This window comes from Narcine bancroftii, chromosome 5 (genome assembly GCF_036971445.1).
Source record: "Narcine bancroftii isolate sNarBan1 chromosome 5, sNarBan1.hap1, whole genome shotgun sequence".
NCBI classification, from domain to species: Eukaryota; Metazoa; Chordata; class Chondrichthyes; order Torpediniformes; family Narcinidae; genus Narcine; species Narcine bancroftii.
In genome coordinates, this window is record NC_091473.1 from 74502851 (window position 1) to 74527534 (window position 24684).

The 24684-nt window shown below is 41.2% G+C and overlaps 1 protein-coding gene and 1 long non-coding RNA gene across 6 annotated transcripts in view; one reads left to right on the top strand and one right to left on the bottom strand.

Moving 5' to 3' along the window:
• The window catches only part of kcnt2a (potassium channel, subfamily T, member 2a), a 1068826-nt gene that overhangs the window by 663922 nt on the left and 380220 nt on the right, over positions 1–24684 (bottom strand). For 4 of the 5 annotated variants that reach the window (XM_069937843.1, XM_069937844.1, XM_069937846.1 and 1 more), the window contains one exon: positions 21636–21710. In XM_069937843.1, coding sequence (XP_069793944.1) covers positions 21636–21710 — 75 coding nt within the window. Of the gene's footprint in view, positions 1–21635; positions 21711–21871; positions 22090–24684 lie in introns of those variants that run through there. The other variant, XM_069937845.1, reaches the window with a different exon arrangement.
• The window catches only part of LOC138763539 (uncharacterized), a 289909-nt gene that overhangs the window by 56198 nt on the left and 209027 nt on the right, over positions 1–24684 (top strand). The gene's annotated exons all lie outside the window — the stretch shown is intronic.

Here is a 24684-nt window from a genome sequence, read left to right on the forward strand (position 1 = left end):
TACCTAATGCCTCCACCTTTTTTCATAACCTCCTGTGGGGAACTTTGTCAAAAACTTTACTAAAGTCTAAATAGACAACTTCCACAGCCTTCCCTTCATCAATCTTTTTTGTAACCCTCTCAAAAAACTCTGTAAGATTTGTTAAGCATGATCTACCCCTGACAAAACCATGCTGACTACTGCCTATCAATCCCTGTTCTTCCAAATATTTGTAAATGCTATCCCTCAGAACACTTTCCATCAACTTACCCACCACAGACATCAGACTCACAAGTCTATAATTTCCAGGCTTACATTTGGACCCTTTCTTAAACAGCGGAAGAACATGAGCCACCCTCCAATCCTCTGGCACTACTCCCGTGACCAGTGACATCCTAAATATCTCTGTTAATAGCCCCACTATCTGTACACTAATCTCCCTGAGTGTCCTTGGGAATACATTGTCCAGACCCAGAGATTTGTCCACCTTTATCTTTTTTAACACTGCCATCACTACCTGCTCGGTTATCCTTATATGATTCATGATCTCTCCACTATTTTTCTTTACTTCAACTGGTACAATATTTTTTTCTCTAGTGAATACAGAGGAAAAGAAATCATTTAAAATTTCCCCCATCTCCTCTGACTTCTCACATAGCCTACCCTCCCTATCTACAAGGGGTCCAATTCTATCCCTCACTAATCTTTTACTTTTAATGTACCTATAGAAACCCTTTGGATTTATTCTTACTCTGCCTGCCAAAGCCTCTTCGTGCCTCTTTTTGGCCTTTCTAATTTATTTCTTAAGATTTTTTCTACACTCCTTGTAGTCCTCTTTCAATTTCTCATCACCCTGCTGTTTATACCTCTTGTACACCTCCCTCTTTCTCCTAACCAAATTTCTAATATTCCTCGAAAACCAAGGCTCCCTATGACTTCTAGCCTTTCCTTTGATCCTCACTGGGACATATTTACTCTGTACTCTCAAAATTTTTTCTTTGAATAGGGTCCATTTTTCATTTACATCCTTTCCTGAAAAAATCATGTCCCACTCAATACTCCCCAAAGCCATTCTCATTCCTTTGAATTTTGCTTTTCTCCAATCCAGAACCTCAACTTTAGGCCCTTCTTTGCTTCTCCCTAAAAACTACCCTAAAACTAATTGAGTTGTGATCATTAGACCCAATTTGTTCTCCAACATTAACCTGAGAGACCTGATCTATCTCGTTCCCTAATAGGAGATTCAGTATTACACCGTCCCAAGTCGGTTCCTCTATGTATTGATTAAGAAAACTATCTTGCACACATTTGACAAACTCTAGCCCATCCAGCCCTCATACTGTATGGGTATCCCAATCAATGTGAGGGAAGTTAAAATCTCCCATGATCACTACCTTATGTTTATTACACATACATGCTATCTCCTTACAAATTTGTTCTTCCATTTTCTTGGCCTATTTGATGGTCTATAATATATTAGTACCCTCATGCCTCCTCCACCCCTCAATTCGACCAAAACAGCCTCACTGGATGATCCCTCCAAACCATCCTGCCATCTCACAGCAGTAATGTCCTCTTAACAAGCAGAGCAACTCCTCCCCCTTTTTTACCCCCTGTTCTATCATATGTAAAAGGGATTAGCTGATTTTGCATCAATAATAATTTTGGTAGTTGGTAATTTTTTTTTTCATTTCTAAGTTAATTTTCTTCCATATATTAAGTAAATGATGCAGTACTGGTGAGCTTTTATATTGCACCAGCTTTTCATCCCACTTATAAAGTATATGTTTCGGTACCTTCTCACCTATTTTATCTAGCTCTACCTTAGTCCAATCTGGTTTTTCCCTTGTCTGATAAAAATCTGATAAATTCCTTAATTGTGCTGCTCTATAATAATTTTTAAAGTTTGGTAACTGCGAACCACCTTGTTTGTACCACTCTGTTAATTTATCTAACGCTATCCTCTGTTTCCCCCCTTTCCATAAAAATTTCCTTATTATTCTCTTAAGTTCGTTGAAGAATTTCTCTGTTAAGGGAATTGGTAAAGATTGAAATAAGTATTGTATCCTTGGGAAGACATTCATTTTAATGCAATTTACTCTCCCTATCAATGTTAGTGGCAATTCTTTCCAATGTTCTAAATCATCCTGTAATTTCTTCATTAATGGCTGATAATTTGTACAGGTGACTTAAATTATTATCTAATCTAATACCCAGGTATCGGATTGCTTGTGTTTGCCATTTAAATGGTGATAATTTTAAAAATTCTGTATAATCCGCATTATTCATTGGCATCGCTTCACTTTTATTTGCGTTGATCTTGTACCCTGATGTTTCTCCATATTCTTTCAATTTCTTATGTAGTTCTTTTATTGATATTTCTGGTTCTGTTAAGTATACTATGATGTCATCTGCAAATAAACTGATTTTTTTACTCCTTTTTTTAATCCCTTTTATTTTATTTTCTGTTCTTATCAATTCTGCCAATGGTTCTATTGCTAAAGTGAACAGTGAAGGAGATAGTGGACATCCCAGCCTAGTTGAGCCACTTAATTTAAATTGGTTCGATACATATCCATTTACTGTCACCTTCGCCAATGGTCTATTATATTAAGCTTTTATCTAATTAATATATTTTTCTGGTAGATTGAATAAATAATTCCATTCTACCCTGTCAAAGGCTTTTTTCTGCATCTAAAGCAACACCCACTGTTGGCATCTTATTTCCTTGAACTGCATGAATTAAATTAATAAATTTACAGACATTATCCGCTGTTTGTCTTTTCTTAATAAATCCAGTTTGATCTTGTTATACTATTTTTGGTACACAATCAGCCAATCTGTTTGAGATGAAGAGATGTAACAAGAACGAAGAATAATGACAAACTACATACAAAGATGTAAAAATAATGTATAAGTAAGAACTAAAGAAGGGAAAGAAAAGGGAAGAAAGGAAGTAAGGGGGAAAAAAGAGGGTGAGCTTTGTTATTTGTGAAGATAAAAGTCTTTTCTGGAGGGGGTTGAGTGGGAGAGAATACCAATCACTGCGAAATCAGTTGACGCTTGCGAGTGAGTTCACAATCCAAATGGAGAGGGGAGTTGTGGTTGCACCGCAAGGGACAAGGGGCAACTCAGAGGGGGGGGGAGCACATTTGTGGTTAAAGGAATTTTAGATGTGAGAGTTGTTGAAGTATTTTATGTTTTAAAAGTGTTGTCATACATTGAGTTCAAAAAGGGAAAACTGAGAGATGAAAATGGGGAAAAGGGGAAAGGTGGTGGTGAGGAAGTGGAAATGAGATGTAAACAAAGTACGAAATGGCCATGTTGAACTATATGACTATAAATATTAATGGAATACATAACCAAATTAAAAGGAAGAGCTATTAAATTTACTGAAAAAAGAAAAAATAGACATAGCATTAGTGCAGGAAATGCATCAAACTGAAGTGGAACATAATAAATTAAAGAGAGACTGGGTAGGGGATGTAGCGGCAGCATCATATAATTCAAAAGCCAGAGGTGTAGCTATATTAATTAATAAAAATGTGCCAATCAAAATAGAGGAAATAATAGATCCAGCAGGGAATTGGTAAATATAATGGTAAAGTGTCAGATATATTCAGATTTCTGGAATTTGATCAATATATATGCACCTAAAAAAGAGGATCAAAAGTTTACGCAAGATTGCCAAACAATAAAACACCTGGAGAGGATGGATTCCCAATAGAATTCTATAAAACATTTAAAGAGTTATTAATTCCTCCTCTCCTGGAAGTAATGAACCATATAGAAGAAACACAAAACTTGCCAGATTTATGTAAAGCAGCAATAATTACAGTAATACCAAAGACGGGGAATGATCCACCAGCATCATATCGACCAATATCTCTACTTAATTCAGATTATAAGATTGTAAACATCTTTAAAAGTTAGAACAGGTGCTGAAACTGACCCTGCTTCTAAACACAACACCCAGAAAGAACAATGAGCAACTGATGACTGGTGTCACATTTGTGGCCCGAAATGTGAAGTTAATAAAACATTAAACACAAATTTTATCAGGTAAACTTCTGAGTGTCCTTATTCTCCCGTTTCCTTTGTTCTCCTGCTTGTGTTCTTATCTCTCTCTCATACCACGTGACTTCCAGTACATCTCATACATATTCATTATCATGACATCCCTCCTTTAATCAGAAATAAACTTTACCTTCACTTATCAATATCCCTCAGAAACATACAAACATCGTAACTAATGGTAATACTATAACTCAACTACATAAAGTTTACTTCCTACAGCACTCATACATGCACTTTATGATATAAGATTAAATACTGTCCCAAAGTTCTTATTAAAACTATGGCACAAAGTCTTCGTATCGTTTGGGCACTTTCCAGTTTCGTTTCGGCCTGCCTGCGATATTGTCGTCGCTTCTCGGTTGTTCACTCTCAGCGTCGGCAATACTGCTCACCATGGCTTCGGGTGTTTCTGGCACTCTAGTCACTTCATCAGGAGTGCTGATAACTGCCTCTGGAACATCATCAGGTCTCTCAGTTTCAGCATCTCGTATTGGCCTTTCAACCTCTTTGCTCGATGTATCTCTGGACTGGTACCTTTTTACACCTGATACATTTCTCTTATACAGGACTCCAGTCGGAGACTTGACTGTCACCATACTGCCACTTCTGGATACGACAGTATAGGGTTGATGGTAATAAGGTGTGTCTAGCTTACCACCAGTTTCATGCCTCACTAGAACATTATCTCCTGCCATGATGTCTGAGTACTTGGCTCCACGTTTCGAATCTGTGTACAGCTTTGCTGCACCTTTCTTTTCAGCATCGTGGTCCCTCATCTCCTGGTCGTCTCGGATTTCCTTTATTTCTGGCATTTTTGTGCGGATTTTTCTCCCAAAAAATGCTTCTGCAGGACTTTTTCCAGTGGTTGCATGAGGCGTTGCTCGATAGACAGCCACATAAGATAGCAATGCTTCTCGCCAATTTTGTCCTTCTGCGTGTGCAATCCTCAATCGTTTTTCAATGGACTGATTTTGTCTCTCTACTTCTCCATTGGCTTGCGGCCATTTCGGAGTTACTTTATGATGGTGGATACCTGTGGTCCTCATGTATTCTGCAAATGTCTCTGAAATGAATTGTGGACCATTGTCAGAGTATAATGTAACAGGTAATCCATATCTTGCGAATATCTCTGCTAACGCTTGTATTGTTTTTTCAGTGGTTGTGGACTTCAACACCACGTACTCATAGTATCTGCTGTAGTAATCTATCACTACCATAATTGATTCACCCGTTGGTAAAGGTCCAAGAAAATCAACAGCTACGTCGATCCATGGTCCTGTCGGAAATTGCGTACTCCGGATCGGTTCTGGCGGATTACTCCTACTTGTGATTTGACATCCGTGACAAGTTTTAACAAATTTCTCGGCGTCTTTATCACAACCTGGCCACCATACCTTGGTTCTGAGGTTTTGCTTGGTACCAACAATACCTAGGTGTCCTTCATGCGCTAAGAATACGATCTTCGGTCTCAATCTTTGCGGAATCACCAATCTGCAACCTCTTAATACACACTGTCCGATGCAACAAAGTTCGTCTCTAATGGGAATGTAAGCCTTGTGAGTACACTTGTCCCATTGTCCACTCTGTATGCATTCTCTTACTTCCATGAGTTCTGGATCACGTTCGGATTCTCTCTCGACCTCCTTCGTAGTCACAGCTTTCGGTGTCGCCTGAATAGCTACGAAGCGTACAAAGCTCTCTGTTTCTGTTCCCAATTCTGACTTGGATTGTGGACCACCATCCTTCACCAATCTGGACAGCGGATCTGCAATGTTTGTTTTCCCTGCAATGTGGATTACTTTATATTTGTAGGGTTGTAGTCTGAGTACCCATCTCTCTATTCTGGCACATGGTTTGGTTCTAGGTGCATAGATCACCTCTAATGGCTTATGATCTGTGATGAGTTCAAATTCAATGCCGTATAAATATGCATGGAATCTCTCACAGGCCCATACAAGTTCGAGTGCTTCTTTCAGAGTCTGAGAGTATCTTCTTTCCACATCTGATAACGATCTGCTGGCATAGGCAATGATTCTTGGTCCTCCATCATGCATCTGGACCAACACGGCTCCTAAACCAACCGGGCTGGCATCCGCTATGACTTTGGTTGATGCCGCCGGATCGTAATATCCAAGAGTTTTTGCATCTGTCAGGCTTTGCTTCAGCGCTGTGAACGCTTTCTTCTGCTCAGATCCAAAATGAAATGGTACACCTTTCCTGGTTAGTATTCTTAGTGGTTCTGCCACTGTAGCGAAATTAGGAATGAACTTTGCACAAAAATTGACCAATCCCAGGAAACTCCTCACCTCTGTTGCATTCTGAGGTGCATGTGCCTCTTCAATAGCTTTCACCTTGGCCTCTGCAGGGTTTAGTCCTTTCCGTGTAAGTCTGTGTCCCATGAAGTCCATTTCTGACACACCGAACTGGCACTTGTTTCCATTCACGGTAAGGCCTGCCTCCTGTAGTCTAGATAGTACACGCCTCAACCGTTTGTCATGCTCTTCCTTCGTTGGTGCATGGACTATGATGTCATCAGAAATGTTGGCAACTCCAGGAATGCCTTGAATCACTCGATGGATTTCATACTGGTAGATCTCCGAAGCTGCATTAATTCCAAATGATAGTCTCTTGTAACGATACAATCCACAGTGAGTCACAAATGTAGTTACATCTCTGGAACCTGGATCCAGCTCTAATTGATGATAGCCCCACTTCAGATCAATTTTTGAGAATACCTTGCTGGTAGTTAGTTCTTGAAGTATTTCCTCCACCGTTGGTATAGGGTGTTGTTCTCTAATTATAGCTTCATTGGCCATTCTCATGTCATCACATAGTCTTATGTCACTCTTTGGTTTGGGCACAATCACTACGGGACTGACCCATTGTGTCGAATGTTCCACCGGTTCAATAATGTCTTGTTCGATCAATTCTTTAATTTTGGCTTCGACTTTCCCACGAAGTCCAAACGGAGTTCGGCGCATTGGTTGTGCCTTGGGTTTGACCGTTTCATCTACTGCTAGCTTCAATTGTCGACCTTTCAGCTTTCCTACTTCTTGGAAGACTGCGGGGAATTCTTGCTTCATATCCTCGTATGACTGAATTGAATTGACACAAGCTCCAATATGAAGTATTGCCAGGTCTTGCGCTGTGCTTCTACTCAGCAATGGTTCTCCCCTCTCTTCTATGACCATAAACTCTGCTTCGGTGTACTTATCTCCAGCTTCAACAGTTGCAGTAAAACATCCAATGGTCTGCAATGGCTTGGTTGCTGTGTATGGATACAGTTTCTTGGAACACTTCTTTGAGGTCAGATGATCTTTTTCCTTTTCAACTTCTCCCATAAATGTCGATCAATCACATTACTGTCACTGCCTGAGTCTACAATGACCTGCCCTGTCACTCCACCAATGATCACTGGGACCTTCTCATGACGTACTTCATTCAATGTAAATTGGTAACAACTCTGTTCCTCCTGGGTATCATCATCGTCACCGTCTATCTGGCGAATGGTATCTTTCTTTCCAGGATACTTTCCTTTCCCCCAGGCTTTGCCTTTAGAAGTTGTACTCTTCCTCTTCTGGTCTGCATTGGACTTGCTTTTGCACCTCTTTGCAAAGTGGTCCTTACCTCAACACTTTCTGCAAACTTTGCCTTTGGCCGGGCAATATGGGTCTTTTCCAAAGTGACCTCGGATTCCACATCTATAACACTCCACGTCCTGTGTCGACGTATATCTTGGCTGGTTATGGCGATGTGAGAGCCTCTTAATTTGCTGGCTTGAGTTGTCTTTCAGGGTCATGGTATGAAATTGCCCTTCAACAGCCTCTAATGCAGCAGCAATGGTTAAAGTATCGGTGAGTTCCAACTCACTCCCTCTTTCCAGTAGACGTCTTCTGAGTTTATCTGATCTGCAGTGCTGTGCGACTTGATCCAATAATTGGTTGTCCAAATCAGCTGGCATGTAATTGCATCCAACAGCTAGTGGCGTAGTCTCGTCACGTACTGAGCAATTGTCTGGCCATCTTCTTGTCTCGTTCTCCGAAACAAATGGCGTTGAAATGTAGCATTCAGTGTCACTACATAGTGTGCATTTAATGCATCTACCGCTTTCTGGTACACATCCTTTCTTCCAGTATTCAAAAGTGTCTTAAATGTTTCCCGAACTGCAGGTCCAGCAGTGAAAAGAAGTAACACCCTTCTCTGCGCTTTTTGTTCAACTGTACTGGTAACTAGAAATAGGCCACGACTGTCGACATAGGATTCAAATTCTTCCAGCCATGCCTTCCACTTCACACTTACAGTACTTGCATCACCCGTTGGGTCAAAATGAGCAATTCCACTATGTGTTAGAAAGTCACTGTCTGCCCCAGCCATGAGGAAATATTCCAGCCCCAAAAGTACTGAGACAAAGAGAAAATTCTTATCACCTTGAAGTTGTCTGTAAACCTCTGTAATCTTGTTTAGTCTTTAATTTTCTTCAAGCTTCTTTCATCCTCGTCGCCAATGTCACATTTGTGGCCCGAAATGTGAAATTAATAAAACATTAAACACTAATTTTATCAGAGTGTCTTTATTCTCCCGTTTCTTTTGTTCTCCTGCTTGTGTTCTTATCTCTCTCTCATACCACATGACTTCCGGTACATCTCATACATATTCATTATCATGACAACTGGTACTACACCTGAGCAACAAAATCATCTTGCCTCAATTCTTTAACAATGGTCTGTGGCAAATTCAGTGCTCACATAAACACTTTACAACACCGACATAAGTGATGTGCCACCACAATGTAAAGCAGAATTGCATGTACTCACTATGCACACACAAGGCTACCATTGTCAGAGTTTGCTCTGACCCAAAATAATAGAAAAATAATAAATTAGAATAGAAGGCTCAAGTCTCATCCCCACAAGAACAGTCTGTTCTTTTTACATTGACAGGCAAATGGCAACTACCCTACCTCAATTTGTGTCAGCCATGCTAGAGAGAACATTGACCTTCAAAGATCACCTGAAGACCAAGGATTTGGGAACTAAAATCACCAGACAGAGAGCATCAATGCTATGGATGTTAGCAATGTTCATTGCATAGTTGCATTCAAAATATAAACTTTTACAATATCATTCAGGAGGCACTGAGGAACACTCTCCTCAAAATCAGCTGCCTCAGATATTCAGCTCCACTTTTAATTTGTTAAATTTTGGACCATGATTCTAACTAATGGTTCTCTAGAAGAATTTGTCTTTCTGATGAACAGAGTAAGTAAGGAAAGGTTGCATCATTGCCCAAGAACCTCATGTTCATACATCATAAGCACATAAACGCCCCGTGTAAGGAATGCACTACGGCATAAACATGCCCCCCACCCCCACCTGCCCTGTCAGGAATCTCCTGCCCTATCAATGGAAATGTCTGCACTTCACACATTTTCCTCATTAGCCAGCTCAGAAACTCCAACACCAGAATGAAATCATTATCAACAATCCTGAGGGATTCCTCAAGAAGAACTCAAAATGGACCAAGTACAGCAAAATCTGTGTTGGCTCAATGTTAGAGGGCACACTGGAACAAATGACTGCATGGCAGCATGCTGTGCTGAAAAAATGTCACTCCTTCATCCACACACGATGATGTTGCAGCCCTCTGCAATATTCAGAATGTTGAGGAAAATAAAGCATTCACATTCAAGAAGAACTGGCCCATGCCCCCTGTAAAGCTGTGCAAAATCTTCAGGATTCATAAACAATCTCCAGTGAGGCAATTCATCACTTCAACAGAACAACAGTACATGCAATTTGGGCATGTGAGAAAGTGAAAAAGTTTTGGGAAGATCTAAATCAGGTATTAAATAAAATCACAAAAAGCAACATACCAAAAATCCAGAGATCTTTCTTCTAAGTAATATAAGAAGGAAAGAATTAGGCCTCAAACTGGATAAAGTGCAAAAAAAGATTTATTATGATAGCCTTAACTGCAGCAAAAAAATGTATAATGTCAACTTGGAAATCAGAAGAGAGCCTGAGAGTACAGCAATGGTACATAGAAATGAATAAATGTATTCCATTGGAAAAAATAACATATAATTTAAGAAATAACATCACAGTATTCGAACAAATTTGGGAACCGTACATGAAACACAACAGAGAGGGCTTGCCTCGGACCTCCACCCCCTAAAATTATAAAATGATAAGAAGTCAAAGTGACTTGATCCAGTGTGTAAAAGTAGATGACACAATTTTCTTGTTTATTTTCATTGTGTGATGACATTGTTTAATGGTTTTATTGTATTGTATTGTATATGTTGAATGTTTAATGGGTTTGGAGGGGGGTAGGAAGGGGGGGGGGGAAGGTAGAGGGGGAAAAAAGGGGAGAAAATGCCACTGTTTATATTTAAGAGGGAAATGTTTGTGTGTATTTTGATTGATATGGTTCACAGTGTGAAAAATTTAAAAAACCAGTCACAAACACGATCCTGCAGGAACAGTATGGTTTTGTGAAGGGGAAATCATCCCTACCAGAGTCGAGAAAAGGAGGATAAGTAAATGTAACAGGGTTTGGATTTTCAAAAGGCGTTTAACAAGGTTTCACATGGAGATTACTTCACAAAATAATGGCTCTTGGTGTTGATGGACTTTTTTTTAGATTGGACAGATGTGGCCAATATTCAAGGAGCAGTGAGTGGAAATAAAAAGGTTGTTTACATTTTGGCCACAGCAGTTTATCATCCACGAGTGATTTAGCTCAAAATTGCACATAGTGCCAAGGTTGGGAGGCAAGACAAGCTGTTAAGAGAATAGAAGGAGTTTACAGAGAAATATGAACAACTGGACAAAAAGTTGCTAAATGGAGTAATTACGTGAGAAATTGTGAAATGATTTGCTTTGGAAGAAAGAACAATCCAACAGACTATAAATGAAAACTGCAGAAAGATGTAACTCAGAGATTTAGACATTCTTGTAAATGAAACACAGGAAGTTTCACAAAGGGCTCAGGCTGAAATATAAGTTATATCCCTTTGCTTCTTATTGATGCTGTATGACCTGCTGAGCTTCTCCAGCACTATTGTATATTGCACAGGAAGCTCATGTATCTGTGACCATATCTAGAGTATTTTGTACCGTCTTATTAAAGGAAAAAAATATTTATACTTATTGTTGAGCTCATTCAAATTTCAGTTCGAATTCAAACCATCCCAATCACTGCTCGGCTCTCAACCTACAATAGTTTCTAAAACTCATTTCAATGATGGAGTCCATCACCCTGCCGTTCCTTGACTCCTCAGCCTCCTACAATTCCATAAACTTCTGAGATGGGAGAATGAAGAGTCCTCAGATGTTACACTCCATTAAACTTGCTCCTAATGGGTACCACAGTGGTCATCTTTGTACTGCTTCTGCAAGGTATACCTCCTTCAACCCCCACAGGAGGTTTAGGGAGAAAGTCACCCTCAAAATTTAGTTGGGTGGCTGTTAGAAGAAGGAAAGGGAATAGGCAGTCAGAGCAGAGCACCCTGTGGTCATTCCCCTCAACAATAAGTATATATCAGAGTCAGCTCAGTGAAGATTATTATATACAATAGTATGTAGAAATTGTTTAAATTAATTAATTTAGAGATTCAGCACAGTAACAGGCCCTTGTGGTCAACATGCCCACACTGTCCATATGATTAATTAACCTACTAACCCCATACATCTTTAGAATGTGGGAGGAAACCTACACTAACATGGCAAAAAGGTACAAACTCTACAGGCAGCAGGAAATTCAAACCTGGGTCACTGGCATGGTAATAATATTGTGCTAAATGCTAGGCTATTGAGAGGAAAGGCTGAATAGGGATATTCTTCACTTATTGGAGTCAAAAAGAATAAAATAAAATTCTTAGGTGGATTGATAGGATAGATGCTGCCAGTGTGTGAGTGACTCAGTGTTGGAATGGGACTTTAAGGCTTTGGCTTGAGATGCTTCAGCGAGCAGAGGCTGAGGATGACCTTTTACCTTTTTTCAGGTAAGCTAAGGCCAGTATCTTTGCATATTAACAAGATTAGGTAATGAAGATGGCATCCAGGGCAGTGGAATGCTCCGAATGCAGGATGTGGGAAATCTGGGAGAGCACAATTGTCCCCAATGACTACACCTGCAAGAGCTACATCTAGCTGGAGCTGGAGCTGAGCGAACTCTGGATCATTTCGGGAGGCAGAGGGAGTGATAGACAGGAGCTTTAGGGAGAAAGTCACCCTCAAAATTTAGGAAAAAGGCAGTTGGGTGACTGTTAGAAGAAGGAAAGGGAATAGGCAGACAGAGCAGAGCATCCTGTGGTCATTCCCCTCAACAATAAGTATACAGTTTGGAGTAGTGGTCATGCCTCTAGCATTTTAGCTCAGAAGGGAAGGGGGAGAAAAAGAGAGCAATAGTGATTGGGGATTCGCTAGTTAGGCGACAGATGGAAGGTTCTGTGAATGATATCAATGCTTCTGGATTGTCAGTTGCCTCCCAGATGTTAGGGTCTGAGAGGTCTCATCAAGTTCACAACATGCTCAAGTGGGAGGGTGATTAGCCAGATATTGTGGTCCACATTGGTACCAATAACATAGACAGGAATAGGAATGAGATGCTGGGGTTAATATGGAGTGTTAGGAAAGAAGCTGAAAAGGTGGTCATCTCTGAATTGCTGCCTGTGCCACAAGCCATTGAGGGTAGAAGTGGGAAATTGTGGCTAAAGAGTTGGAAGAGAGGCCAGGGATTCAGATTTGTGGATCATTGGGATCTCTTGTGACCTGCACAAAAAGGACAGGCTGCACCTGAACTGGAGAGAGAGCAATATCCTGGTAAGCAGGTTTGCTAGAGCTGTTGGGAAGGGTTTAAACTAATTTGGCAGAGGGATGGGGACCAGAATTGAGTGCAGAGAATAGGGCAGAAGGTAAAAAGAATGATGGACTGTGTTGTGAGCTTGTGAGGAAGAATAGGTAGGGGAGGCAGTCTAAATGTAGTCAGTTATAGGGTGTGAAATGTGTCTATTTCAATGAAAGGAGTATTGGGAATAAAGGAAATGAACTAAGAACATGGATCCGTTTGTGAAATTATTATATTGTGGCCGTTTCAGAGACATGGCTGGGAAAAGGAGAGGATTGGCTAATGCAGGTACCAAGGTTTAGGCGTTTTAAAAAGAATAGGATGGTAGGTAAGGGTTGGGGGGGAGAGTAGCATTACTGGTCAGCGTTAGTATGGCTATAGAAAGGGAAGAGTCTGCAGAGGGACTGTCATCTGAGTCGGTGTGGATGGAAGTCAGAAATAGTAAAGGAGCATTCACTGTACTGGGAGTAATCTATAGGCCCCCAAATAGGCCTCAGGACACTGAAGAACTGTTAAGTAGTATCGTGTGATCAATGACCACTTGCAGACATGAATCAAGCAGTCAAAGTCTGTTTGAACAGAAAACCTTAGTATGCCTCTACATGCTGCTGGCTCACATCCAAGGCAGGTACAAAGGAAGAGACTAGAGATCTTACAGGCCGGAGCGACAGGGATGGATACAGGCCGGAGCTACAGGGATGGATACAGGCCGGCCTGCCCAGTCTAGCGAGGTCATGCCTGCACTACCGTGTTCCACCACATCCACCCTTTTTTTGAGATGAAGTCTGGTGGGGTGAAGCAGGGAAATGTCCACCAGCCCTGGTCGTGTACTCCATAACAGTTCATAGATTCAGTCGATGCAGTGATTTTATCTGGCGCTGCATTTGCCACAGCACAGGCTGTGTTTTCAGTTCCTGAGGAATGGTGGCTTGTCCGGCTGGCTGCGTGTTGGAGGGCTGAACTGTGTCTGTGTGTACTGGTTCCAAGGAGGATGGGGGATTAGGGGGGTGCACTAGCCTGAGGGGCCATAGTGATGGTGAATAGACTTCTGGCCAAATAGTGCCTCCAGTGGCGCATTGCCTCCATTATAGTTTGTGCCTCCTTCTCAAATGGTGGAGTGCCTGAGTTTGGGGCCCTGGAGGGTTCGGGAGAAAAATGCCACTGGCGTGCCTGCTTGGTTCAGCATGGCAGCCAGGGTGGTCGGATACATCAGTCACCACTTGGATCAGGATGGATTCATCAATGGCGTGCATCGGCGCCTTCACAATCTTGTCCTTAATGCCCTCAGAAGTCTTATGGACCTCTGCTGCTGGGGGAAAAGTAGTGGTTTTCACCAGGGGTTGGGCCTTGTCTACATAATTAGGGATCCACTGGGCATAGTATGAGAAGAACACCAGGCACTTTTTTAAAGCCTTGGGGTTCTGGGACAGAGGAAGTTCCAGAAGGGGGCACATGCACTCGGGGTTGGGGGTGATGTCACCATGCTCCACTATGTACCACAGGATTGCCAACTGCTTGGTGCTAAACACACACATTTTCTTAATGTATGTGAGGATGAGAGATTTAGTGGTGGCCAGGAACCTCTGCAGGTTCTCGTCATGTTCCTCCTGGTTCCGGCCGCAGATGGTGGCATTATCCAAATACGGATAAGTAGCTTTTAGTTTGTTGTTATCCACCATGTGGTCCATCCCCTTTGGAACACTGACACTCCATTCCTGAGGCTGAATGGGACACGCAGGAAGTAATAGAGGTGGCCATTTGCCTCAAATGTCTTCTGGGTGAATCAGAATTTGGTGATACGCCGACTTGAGGTCTATGTTGGACAAGACCCTGAACTGGATGATCTGATTCACCATGTCGGCTATGCGGGGAAGAGGGTAGATGTCGAGTAAGGTAAATCTGTCGATGGTCTGGCAAAAATCAATGACCAGGGGCTGTTACTGGGTTCTGTGAATCCCTCCCACAGCAGTCACCCCACTTCAGTTTTTATAAATTCCCTGTTCCCAGGGCTGTATCGTCTGCTTTTAGTGGCAATTGTTTGCAGTCTGGGGTGAGGTTCTAGAACAGGGGTGTGGAGGGACACAGAGGGTTGTGAAACTGCAGGTCGAGTGCCTTGCACGGCATTCTGTTGTGTGATTGGGCACGTTCAGGAGGACAGGCAGGCCCTCCAGGAATTGGTTCTTACTGTCTGTGAGGTGAGGTGGGGGGTGGGTTCCATCAAACTGCATCAGCACCCCCTTAAGCTGGGACAGGAAAACCAGCCCAATATGATGGGTGCACAGAGGTGGGGCATCACCAGCAATATGAAGTTTTTATATTTCGTGCCCCTCATGGTAGGGTCATGGTGCAGCACCCGCTGATTTCCGCAGAGAAGGATGTCGAGGTTAGTGCTAACTTGCACTTTGCCAAGGACACAGTCACGGATTAACTTTTGGCCATGCCCGGGTGTATGAAATTCTCTGTGCTTCCTGTGACAAACAGGCCTCCTGCGGTGTGGCCATTTACCTCAATGTCCATTATTGAGCTGATATGTCCTGCTCTGGTCCAGCATGATGGAGGCCAACATCAACTTACTGTCCAAATTACTGCTGCTGTATTGTTGGGATGGCTGATGCCAAGATGGTCACCAGGGAGATCGTGAAAATGGCTGCCCCCATGGATCGCACCCGGTGGAGTCCAGAAGAGAAGCCAGATTAACATAAACCTGTGTCATTGTGCTTTTGTTTCCGATGTTCAGTTCTCGGCTACGGAAGTAACACCGGAGGTAGGTCGGTCCAAGATGGCAACAGGGTCATGGTGTACATGCAGCACTGCTAGAGGGGGATTTAGAGCGGCATACCTTTGTGTGGTGCTCCTTCCTCTAGTGATTTGAGCAGGTCATGCTACGGGCTGGGCTGTATTTCCACAGATGTTTGCCTTGGCTACAGTAGTCGCATCTCGTGTGGTCAGCAGTGACAGCGGCAGTTAGGAACCGCGAGTCCCAAGATGGCAATGTCCGTACTTCCAACCTGGCAGCCGTATGGCCTGCTGTAGGCCTCCATACTCTTTTGGGCTGTATCCAGCAATCGGGCCATCAGCTTGACTTCCTCATGGGTCCGGTCACCCTTCTCCAGGAGTCGCTATCGGATGTGGTTTCAGCGGAAGTCCACGACTAGTCCGTCATGGATGAGCACCTCCTGGTAGGTCGCTGCGGTCACATCTCAGCACCCACAGGCTCTCCTCCCATGGTTCTCATGAAATCTTTGATGGACTCAGCAGAGCCTTGGCATCGGGTGACCAATTGGTAATGGACATACATGGCGTTCATCGGGGCTCGGAATTGCTGTCGCAATAGCCCATTGCATCGTTGTACTCTTTACAGTCATGGAATATCTGATTTGTTCGGTGGCCTACTGCTGCAAAGAGCAGATCATAGCTACCATCATCTGCTATAATCACATGGCACCTCATGTAGGCCTTCAAGCAATGTAGCCACATATTGAACTTGATGGAGGCCTCTGGTTCCTTGGGATCAGTTTCCAGCTTCTTCAGTCTAATTGCCTCACCCATGGCAAATAAAATCTGGTAATAAATTGTAGTACGATCAATGACCACCCGCAGACACGAAGCAAGAGTCAAAGGCTTTATTGACCAGAAAATGTTGGCATGTCTATCAACCTTCATTAGGGATCTTACAAGGAGGAGTTACAGGGACAAGGTGGGCCAGCCTGCCCAGTGCAGCAAGGTCATGCCTGCAATACTGTGTTCCGCCACAAGTAGGTAGATTTGGGAATGGTACAAAAATTACAGGTTGTTGTTATGGGATAATTCAACTTCCCTATTATTGACTGGCACCTCCTGACTCCTGACAGCAAGAGGCAATAGATGGGGTCAAATTTATCAAGTGTGTCCAAGAAGGCTCCCGGACACAATGAAGAGGCCATATTGGATCTAGTACTGGGTAATGAATTTGGTCAGGTAGCACCCATCTTGGCTGGAGGAGGAGTATCTCAGAGAAGGTGACCACAACTCCCTGAGCTTTAGCGTAGCTATGGACAAGGATAAGAGCAGACTAAATGGGAAATTGTTTAATTGAGGAAGGGCTAATTATGATGGGATGAGGCAGGAACTAGTAAACTGCTAACAAATGTCTATGGAAGTAATGTGCAGGATGTTTAGGGCCCACTTGTGCCGGGCTCAGGATAGGTTTATCCCACTGAGAAAGGGAAAAGATGGTAGGAAAAGGGAACTGTGGTGGATAAAGCAGATGAGGCAGCAAGTTAAGAGGAAGAAGGAAGCAGACATTATATTTAGGAAGTAGGAACTAAGAAGCACTCATGAAAATTATACGGTAGCCAGGAAGGAACTTAAGACAGGACTTAGGAGAGCTTGAAAATGAACATGAGAAGGCCTTGGCAAGTAGGAGTAAGGAGAAAACCACGGTATTCTATGTGTATGTGAAGGATAGAAGGATGTAGAGAATGAAGGTGCAGCCACTGCAGCATAAAGGAGGCAACATGTGCCTGGAGGCAGAGGAGGTTGGGGATGTCCTAAATGAATATTTTGCTTCAATAGTCGCAAGAGAAAAGGACCTTGATAAGGGTGAGGTCAGAATAGAACAGTCATGTGTGTTGGACAATGTGGAGATTAGGGAGGAGAAAGTGTTGGATCTTCTTAAAACATTAAGATTGATAAATCCCTGGGATTGGAGGCGATATACCTCAGATTTCTGTGGGGAGGGAGGGAAGAGATAGCTGGGGTGTTGGTTATTGATCTTTGAGTCCTCCTTGATTACAGGGGAGATGTCAGAGAATGGTAAATGTGGTCCCATTGTTTAAAAAAGGTAATAGGGAGAATCCTGGGAATTATAAACTGGTGAATCTTATGGATAGCATTTATGAGCATTAGGAGAAAGACAATCTACTCAAGGATAGTCAGCCTGGCTTTGTGAGGGGAAGATTGTGCTTCATGAGCTTAATTGGGTTTTTTGAGGAGGTAACAAAAGAAATTGATAAAGGTAGTGTGATTGATGTGGTCTACATGGATTTTAGTAAGGCATTTGACAAGATCCTCCATGAGCGACTCATTCAGGAAGTCATGAGGCATGGGATCCATTGAACCTTGGCTTTATGGATTAAAAATTGGCTTGTCTGTAGAAAGCAGAGAGTATGAGTGGACAGAAAGTATTCTGTCTGGATGTCAGTAACTAGTAGAGTTCCCCAGGATCTGTTCTAGGACCTTTGCTCTTTGCAATTTTTTTCAATGTCTTAGATCAGTGGTTCTCAACCTTTTTCTTTCCACTCACATACCACTTTAAGTAATCTCTATGCCATCGTTGCTGTGATTAGTAAGGGATTGCTTAAGGTGGAATGTAAGTGGGAAGGGAAGATTGAGAATCACTGCTCTAGGCCCAATTGTTACTGAAATATTTTGCCTGATAAAAATTGTCATTGGTCCATTTCCTTTGGAGTTGTGAAACCATGCACATAATGAGTCAATTCGGTACAATTAAAACAGTGGTTTTCAATCTTTTTCTTTCCACCCACATACCACTTTAAGCAATCCCTTACTAATCACAGAACATCAATGGTATAAGGAATACATAAAGTGGTATGTGAGTGGAAAGAAAAAGGTTGAGAACCACAGTCCTAGATGAAGAAGCAGATGGATGGGTAAGTTTGCAGATGATTTAAAGATTGGATGAGTTATAGAGAGTGCTGAAGGTTTTCATAGATTACAAAAGGACAAAGGATGCAGAATCAGGCAGAAAAATGGTAGATGGAGTTCAATTGGGATAAGTATGAGTTAATACATTTTGGTAGGTAAAACCAGAGCCTGAGTACTGTGTTAATGGCTGGTACTTAAAAGTGTGGAGGAACAGAGGGATCTTGAGATCCAAATACAAACATTTCTCAACAATGCCACATAAGTTGATAGAATAGTTAAAAAGGTCTATGGAATTCATTAGTCGGGGGATTGAGTTCAAGAGTTGAGAGATGTTACGCGCTCCCATTTTTCAGTTCATTTTATATGTGTGGGACTGTCCCCTTAAGGGAACAGATTGAACAAACCTTGCAGGTGTTGGAAAGTGACTGAAAGAGTTGCAGCTTTGAAAGATATTGTGTTCTTGATACATTTGCAGAAAGCCTTGGAGAAGCCCTGAATCAGAGTCCATGTGACCAGCTTATTTGAAACGGTAGTGCACAGCCTGCCCATAAGGTCATTTGAAGGAAGCAGCACAAGAGTCAATAGCTCTTCACCACCATTTTGGGAAAGACAAAACCCACTTGGCCTCATTGTGTGATTATAGACCGACTTGTCAGATTTCCTCCTTTTGCTTATAGAGGAATGAGAGATCACTCTACTCTACTGAATCCACAAAAAGGGTTTTAAAAGATGCAGAAGAAATAATGCATAAATAATCCATAAAATGGATTCTCACTGCAGAAGAAGGCATGGAGCTTAAAAGGACATTTATCTGAAGCAACTGGAACAAGGACTTTCATGAGTTAATCAACCTTCTGTGGTTTAGAGATATCCATGGCAGATCAACCTAAAGGCTCAGTGAGATGAGAATGTAAAACATGAACTGTTCCTTCCATTTAAATGCATGTCTCACCATTTAAGGCCTGTGTGTCTCTATTACTTAAAGCCTGCGTGTCTCACCATTCATCTAAGGCTGCATCAATCTCAAGTCCACCTATCTCATCACCAAATTTCTGAGTTTTGAACTTGGCACTGCTTTCCCAGAATTGAGCCTTGATCTGTAGTGGCTTGGGGTATTCCACACACACCAATAAATTTACGCAAAGTGAGATAAATAATTGTATATAAATTTAGTTAAGTTTAGACAAGTTAGTTAAATGAGAGTAGGTTATATAATTATTGATTAATAATTAAAAATATTATTTTAAATATAACACTGGCTGGGCTAATCATTATCGCTGCTGTCATATATATAACAGAGGTCATAGTGTAACTCTACAAATCTCTGGTGAGACCACACAGAGTATTGTGTTCACTTTTATTCACCTCATTATAGGAAGGATGGGGTGGTTGTGACTTTGGATAGGATTCAAAAGAGATTTACCAGGATGTTACTTGTATTGGAAAATAAATATGAGGCAAGGTTAGCTGAGTTAGGATTTTTTCTCTATTAAGTCTCCTCTCATCCTTTTTTGCTCTAAAGAGAAAAATCTCTTTGAGGTCTACAAGATTCTGAGAGGCCTGGATAAGGTGAATATCCAATGCCTGTTTCCCAGGGTGGGAATAGCAAACACCAGTTTCATGGGTGCCTGGAATACCTTGCTAGTGGTGGTGGAGACTGAAACATAGGAAATTTAAGAGATTCTTAGACTAGCACATGGATGAATGGAGGGTTATAAGGTTGGAAGAGTTTAGTACTCTTTGGTAGGTATTTCTAGGTTGGCATTACATCGAGGGCCAAAGGGCCTGTACTATGCTGTAATATTTTATGTTTCTCCTCATGGAAGAATTAACTACAGAATACGACTGAGATAAGGAAGCTTTTCCTCTCAAAGAGCTATAAGTCTTTGGATGTATTTGCCCCAGAAATCTGTGTTAGCTGGAAGTTGAGAAAGACAGATTTTCAATCAGTGAATAAATCAGGGCTAACAGATAAGAATGGAGAGCAGACTTGAGGAAAAGTAGATCAGCCATCACCTTGCTTTGGGTCTAATAGTCTATTCCTATTTTTTAAAAAAGGTCATTTGAAAAACTAAATGGATCTCAAATGGAGTCACAGACCAACAAATTTTACATTCTCAACTCACTGAGCCTTTCGGTTGATCTGCCATGTACCCATGGTTATCTCTAAACCACATTTGCAAAAATCATACTAATTGTGGCAATTGAAATTAATGTCACATGGAAATTCGTAACTTCTTCCAAATAATGAAATGTTGATCAGAGTAGACAATGACAATCTAAAATTCATTCCATAAACGTGAAGGAGGAAATCACAGTAATAAACTGTTCCTACCTTACCACCTACAACCCTTCATGTTAATACAAGAATCTTAACGCAATATTTGTGTGTTCATGTTGCAACCAAGAGCCATGAGAAAAGGAGAGGGAAATATTTCTGAGTTTTGATTATAAATTAATAGTTTAACTCTCTCGTGGTCTTCATGAGTATATTCTTTATTAAGGTAAATATTCAAATTGTCCGATAAGCATCTATTGAGGCTAATAAGGTACAGAAAGCTTCAGGATCATTTTGATTTGCATTTCAATATACTGATAACTTGTTTTAACTAATTGACAGTACCATGCAGCTGAGAACATATCTGAATCTTTCTTTGCAAACATGGAACACATGAATTTATTATAGAGACCAAAATGAACCCTGTTACCTTATTTTATGGTGATGAGCTTTTACTGCACAACTTTGACAGATATTTAAAGCTTATTTTCTTTTGATTGCTCATGTCATAATTTTTTGGAGTTTCAAATTGAACACTACAAGACCTTCAACTCTGGTTTAATTAAAACTCTGCAAAACACTAGACTACATCTTCAAGCAGTCAGATATGACCTTCACACAACTTTTTAGAAGTAAGCACCATGGTTTTTTTTTCCAACCCACGCTTTTATATAAAAATAACACAAACGTTTTTGTTGAAATACAGCCCCAATGAAAATCACAATCTGTTAAATAACCTGCTTACACTTGAATTATTTTATTTTAATAATCCCTGCTTAACATTTGATGTCAGAGACAGACTTACTGTGATGATAAAGGGCACAGTGTTGATCATCTCCAGGATGAAGGGTATTCGGAGAATTTGTTCCCAAATATTCCCCTTTCAGAAGGAAATAACCATAGATAAAAGGTCAGTAACTTCAATGACTTCAGTATAAAACCTAAAAACTACACAAGGTAAATAATATCCAACACAGATCAATAAGAAAGTTTGTATCTATCAACGTATCATGAAATTTTGTGACAAAAATCTGTGTTCACCTCCATATCTGACCACTTTAGAATGAAACGGCACAGAAGGAACCCATTCATCGTAATGTGCTTGTGTGGGTTTTCTTCGAAGATTCGGCTAATTCCAAAAACACTGCTCTTTCTCCAAGCCTTAACAAGATTTTTGCTTTCAAATATTTATCTGACAGCCTTCAGATTGTTGCCATTCAATCTTATTCCACCAGCATTTCAAGCAGTGCCTTTCAGCTCATCACCACTGGCTGTGTAAAATAAAACTTCCCTCTTTTCCAGCTAGAATTTGCAACACTGCCGGAAACAGTTTTTCATTGGATCTATTGATAATTTTTTTAACCAATTTATTAAATCTCTCATTATTCTCAGTGAGTCACCCTCGATTTTGTTTTAGGCTCTTTACATAATGCAACCAGGTAACATCCTCTGTTCCATCCTGATAAATTTCTTCTGCAACTTCTTTGAGGTCTTGACATCCATTAAACATTTGTTCTCTACATGTGGCCACAAAATATTGTCTCACTCTCAGCACAATAAGAGGGATTAGTTTGTAAATAAAACATTAACAGTTGAAATTTCAGGGCGAACAATTGAAAACATTCTGATGAAAGGTCTTAGACCTGAAATGTTTCTCATCTCTCTTTCCAAAGATGGCCTGCTGAGTTCTTCCAGCATTTTCTCTTGGTATTTTCAAATAACAAAAGTAACTGGCCTTTTGCCATTTTTCCTCACAGATGTTAAATCTCTCCCTCCATTGACACTTTTTATACCTCCTGCTGCCTTGGAACAGCAGCCAACATGTTTTTCTTCTCCTTCCTGCCAACGTATAAAATCATGAACAAACAATTCAAGGACTGTTTCTTTCCTGCTGCTATCGGAGCCTTGAATGAACCTCACATTCGTAAAGTTATGCCCTTGCTCTGTTCTAACCGATCTTTCTCAGGAATACTACTTTCTGCTGTTTTATTTGCTGCATCTCTGTATGGGTTGACTTGCTGGATAAAAGCAAAATTATATTTTTTCCCGAGGTGCATGTGACAATAAATTTGAACCCTTCAGTGTGATGAAATGGACCCGCACAGTCAAAACTGGCAGTGGATTGGAGAGTAAATTGTTGAGCTTTATGGGAAATCCAGAGGTGGAGCTCAACCAGTAAGTTCAAGGTTTTAACATACCTGTGCAAGTCCTAAATATGCCAACCATCACAAAGGTGAATACCATAAGACACAGGAGCTGAAATAGGCTATTCAGCCCATTGAGTATGTCCCACTATTTAATCATGAGCTGATCCATTTTCCACACTACCCAGCTTTCTTCCATAACTTTTGATGCCCTGACTAATCAAGAAACTATCAGGGGCTCTTAAAAACACAAAATGACACATTCTCCATAAATGCCTGTGGCAACAAATTCCACAGATTTACCATCCCCTGGCTGAAGACATGTCTACATTTCTGTTCTAAGTTAATGCCTTTCAATCCTGAAGTTGTGCCCTCTTGTCCAATACCCTCCCACCATGGGAAACAACCCTTCCCCATCTTCTCTGTCCATGCCTTTCAACATTCAAAATGTTTCAGAGATTTCCTCCTTATTCTCCTAATTTCCAACTAATACAGGACAAAAGCTGTCAAACACTCCTCACCTTTATTCCCAGAATGATCCTAGTAAACCTCCTTTAGACACTCTCCAATGTCAGCTCATCTTTTTTTAAACGTGGAACCCAAAATTGCTTACAATACTCCAGGTGAGGTCTCCTCAATGCCTTTTAAAGCCTCAACATTAAATCCCTGTTGTTGTATTCTATTCCTCTTGAAATGAATGCTAGAATTCCATTTGCCTTCTTCACCACCATCTCAACATGCAAGTTTACCATCAGGTTGTTCTGCACATGGACTCCCAGGTACCTTTACATCTGGGTATTTTTAATTTTCTCCCCATTTAAAACATGTCTGTCCATATAGTGTTTATCAAAGTATATGATCATACACTTCTGACATTATATTTCATTTCCCACTTCTCTGCCCATTCTCCCAATCTGCTTAGATCCTTCTGCAGTCTCTATGTTTCCTCTGTTCCACATCTCCTCCACCTACCTTTGTATCATCTGCTAAGCCATAAAGCCTTTCATTCCATAATCCAGATCATTCATATACAACATAAGAAGAAGCAGGCCCAAAACTGACCCTTGTGGAATACCTTTAGCAAATGGCAGCCAATCAGGATATGATCCTTGTATTCCAACACTCTGCTTCCTGTCAATTAGCCAGTGCTCTACCCATTCTCATATTTTCCTGTCATACCATAGGCTCTTATCTTGTTAGTAGCCTCATGTGTGACACCTTGTTAAATGCCTTCTGAAAATTCAAATACACAGCATTGACTACATCTCCCTTATCCAGCCTACTTCTCACTTCCTCAAAGAATCCCAATAGTTTTGTTAAGCAAGACTTTCCCTCTGGGAAACTATGTGGGCTTTAGACTATCTTGTCATGCACCTTCAAGTACTGTGTAACCTCATCCTTTAAAATTGATTTCACCATCTTCCCAACCACTGACGTCAGACTAATCACCCTATAATTTCCTTTCTGCTGTCTCACTCCTTTCTTTAATAGTGGAGTGACATTTATGATTTTCCAGTCCTCTGGCGTCATGCAGAATGTATTGATTATTACTAATGCACCCATAATCTCTAGCACCTCCTCATTCAGGATCCGAGGGTGCAATCCATCTGGTCCGGGAGACTTAGTCACCGTTAAACAATTCAGATTTCTTAATACTTCTCCCTTGAAATAATAACTGCACTCACTTCCCTTATGCTCTTTGACATCTGG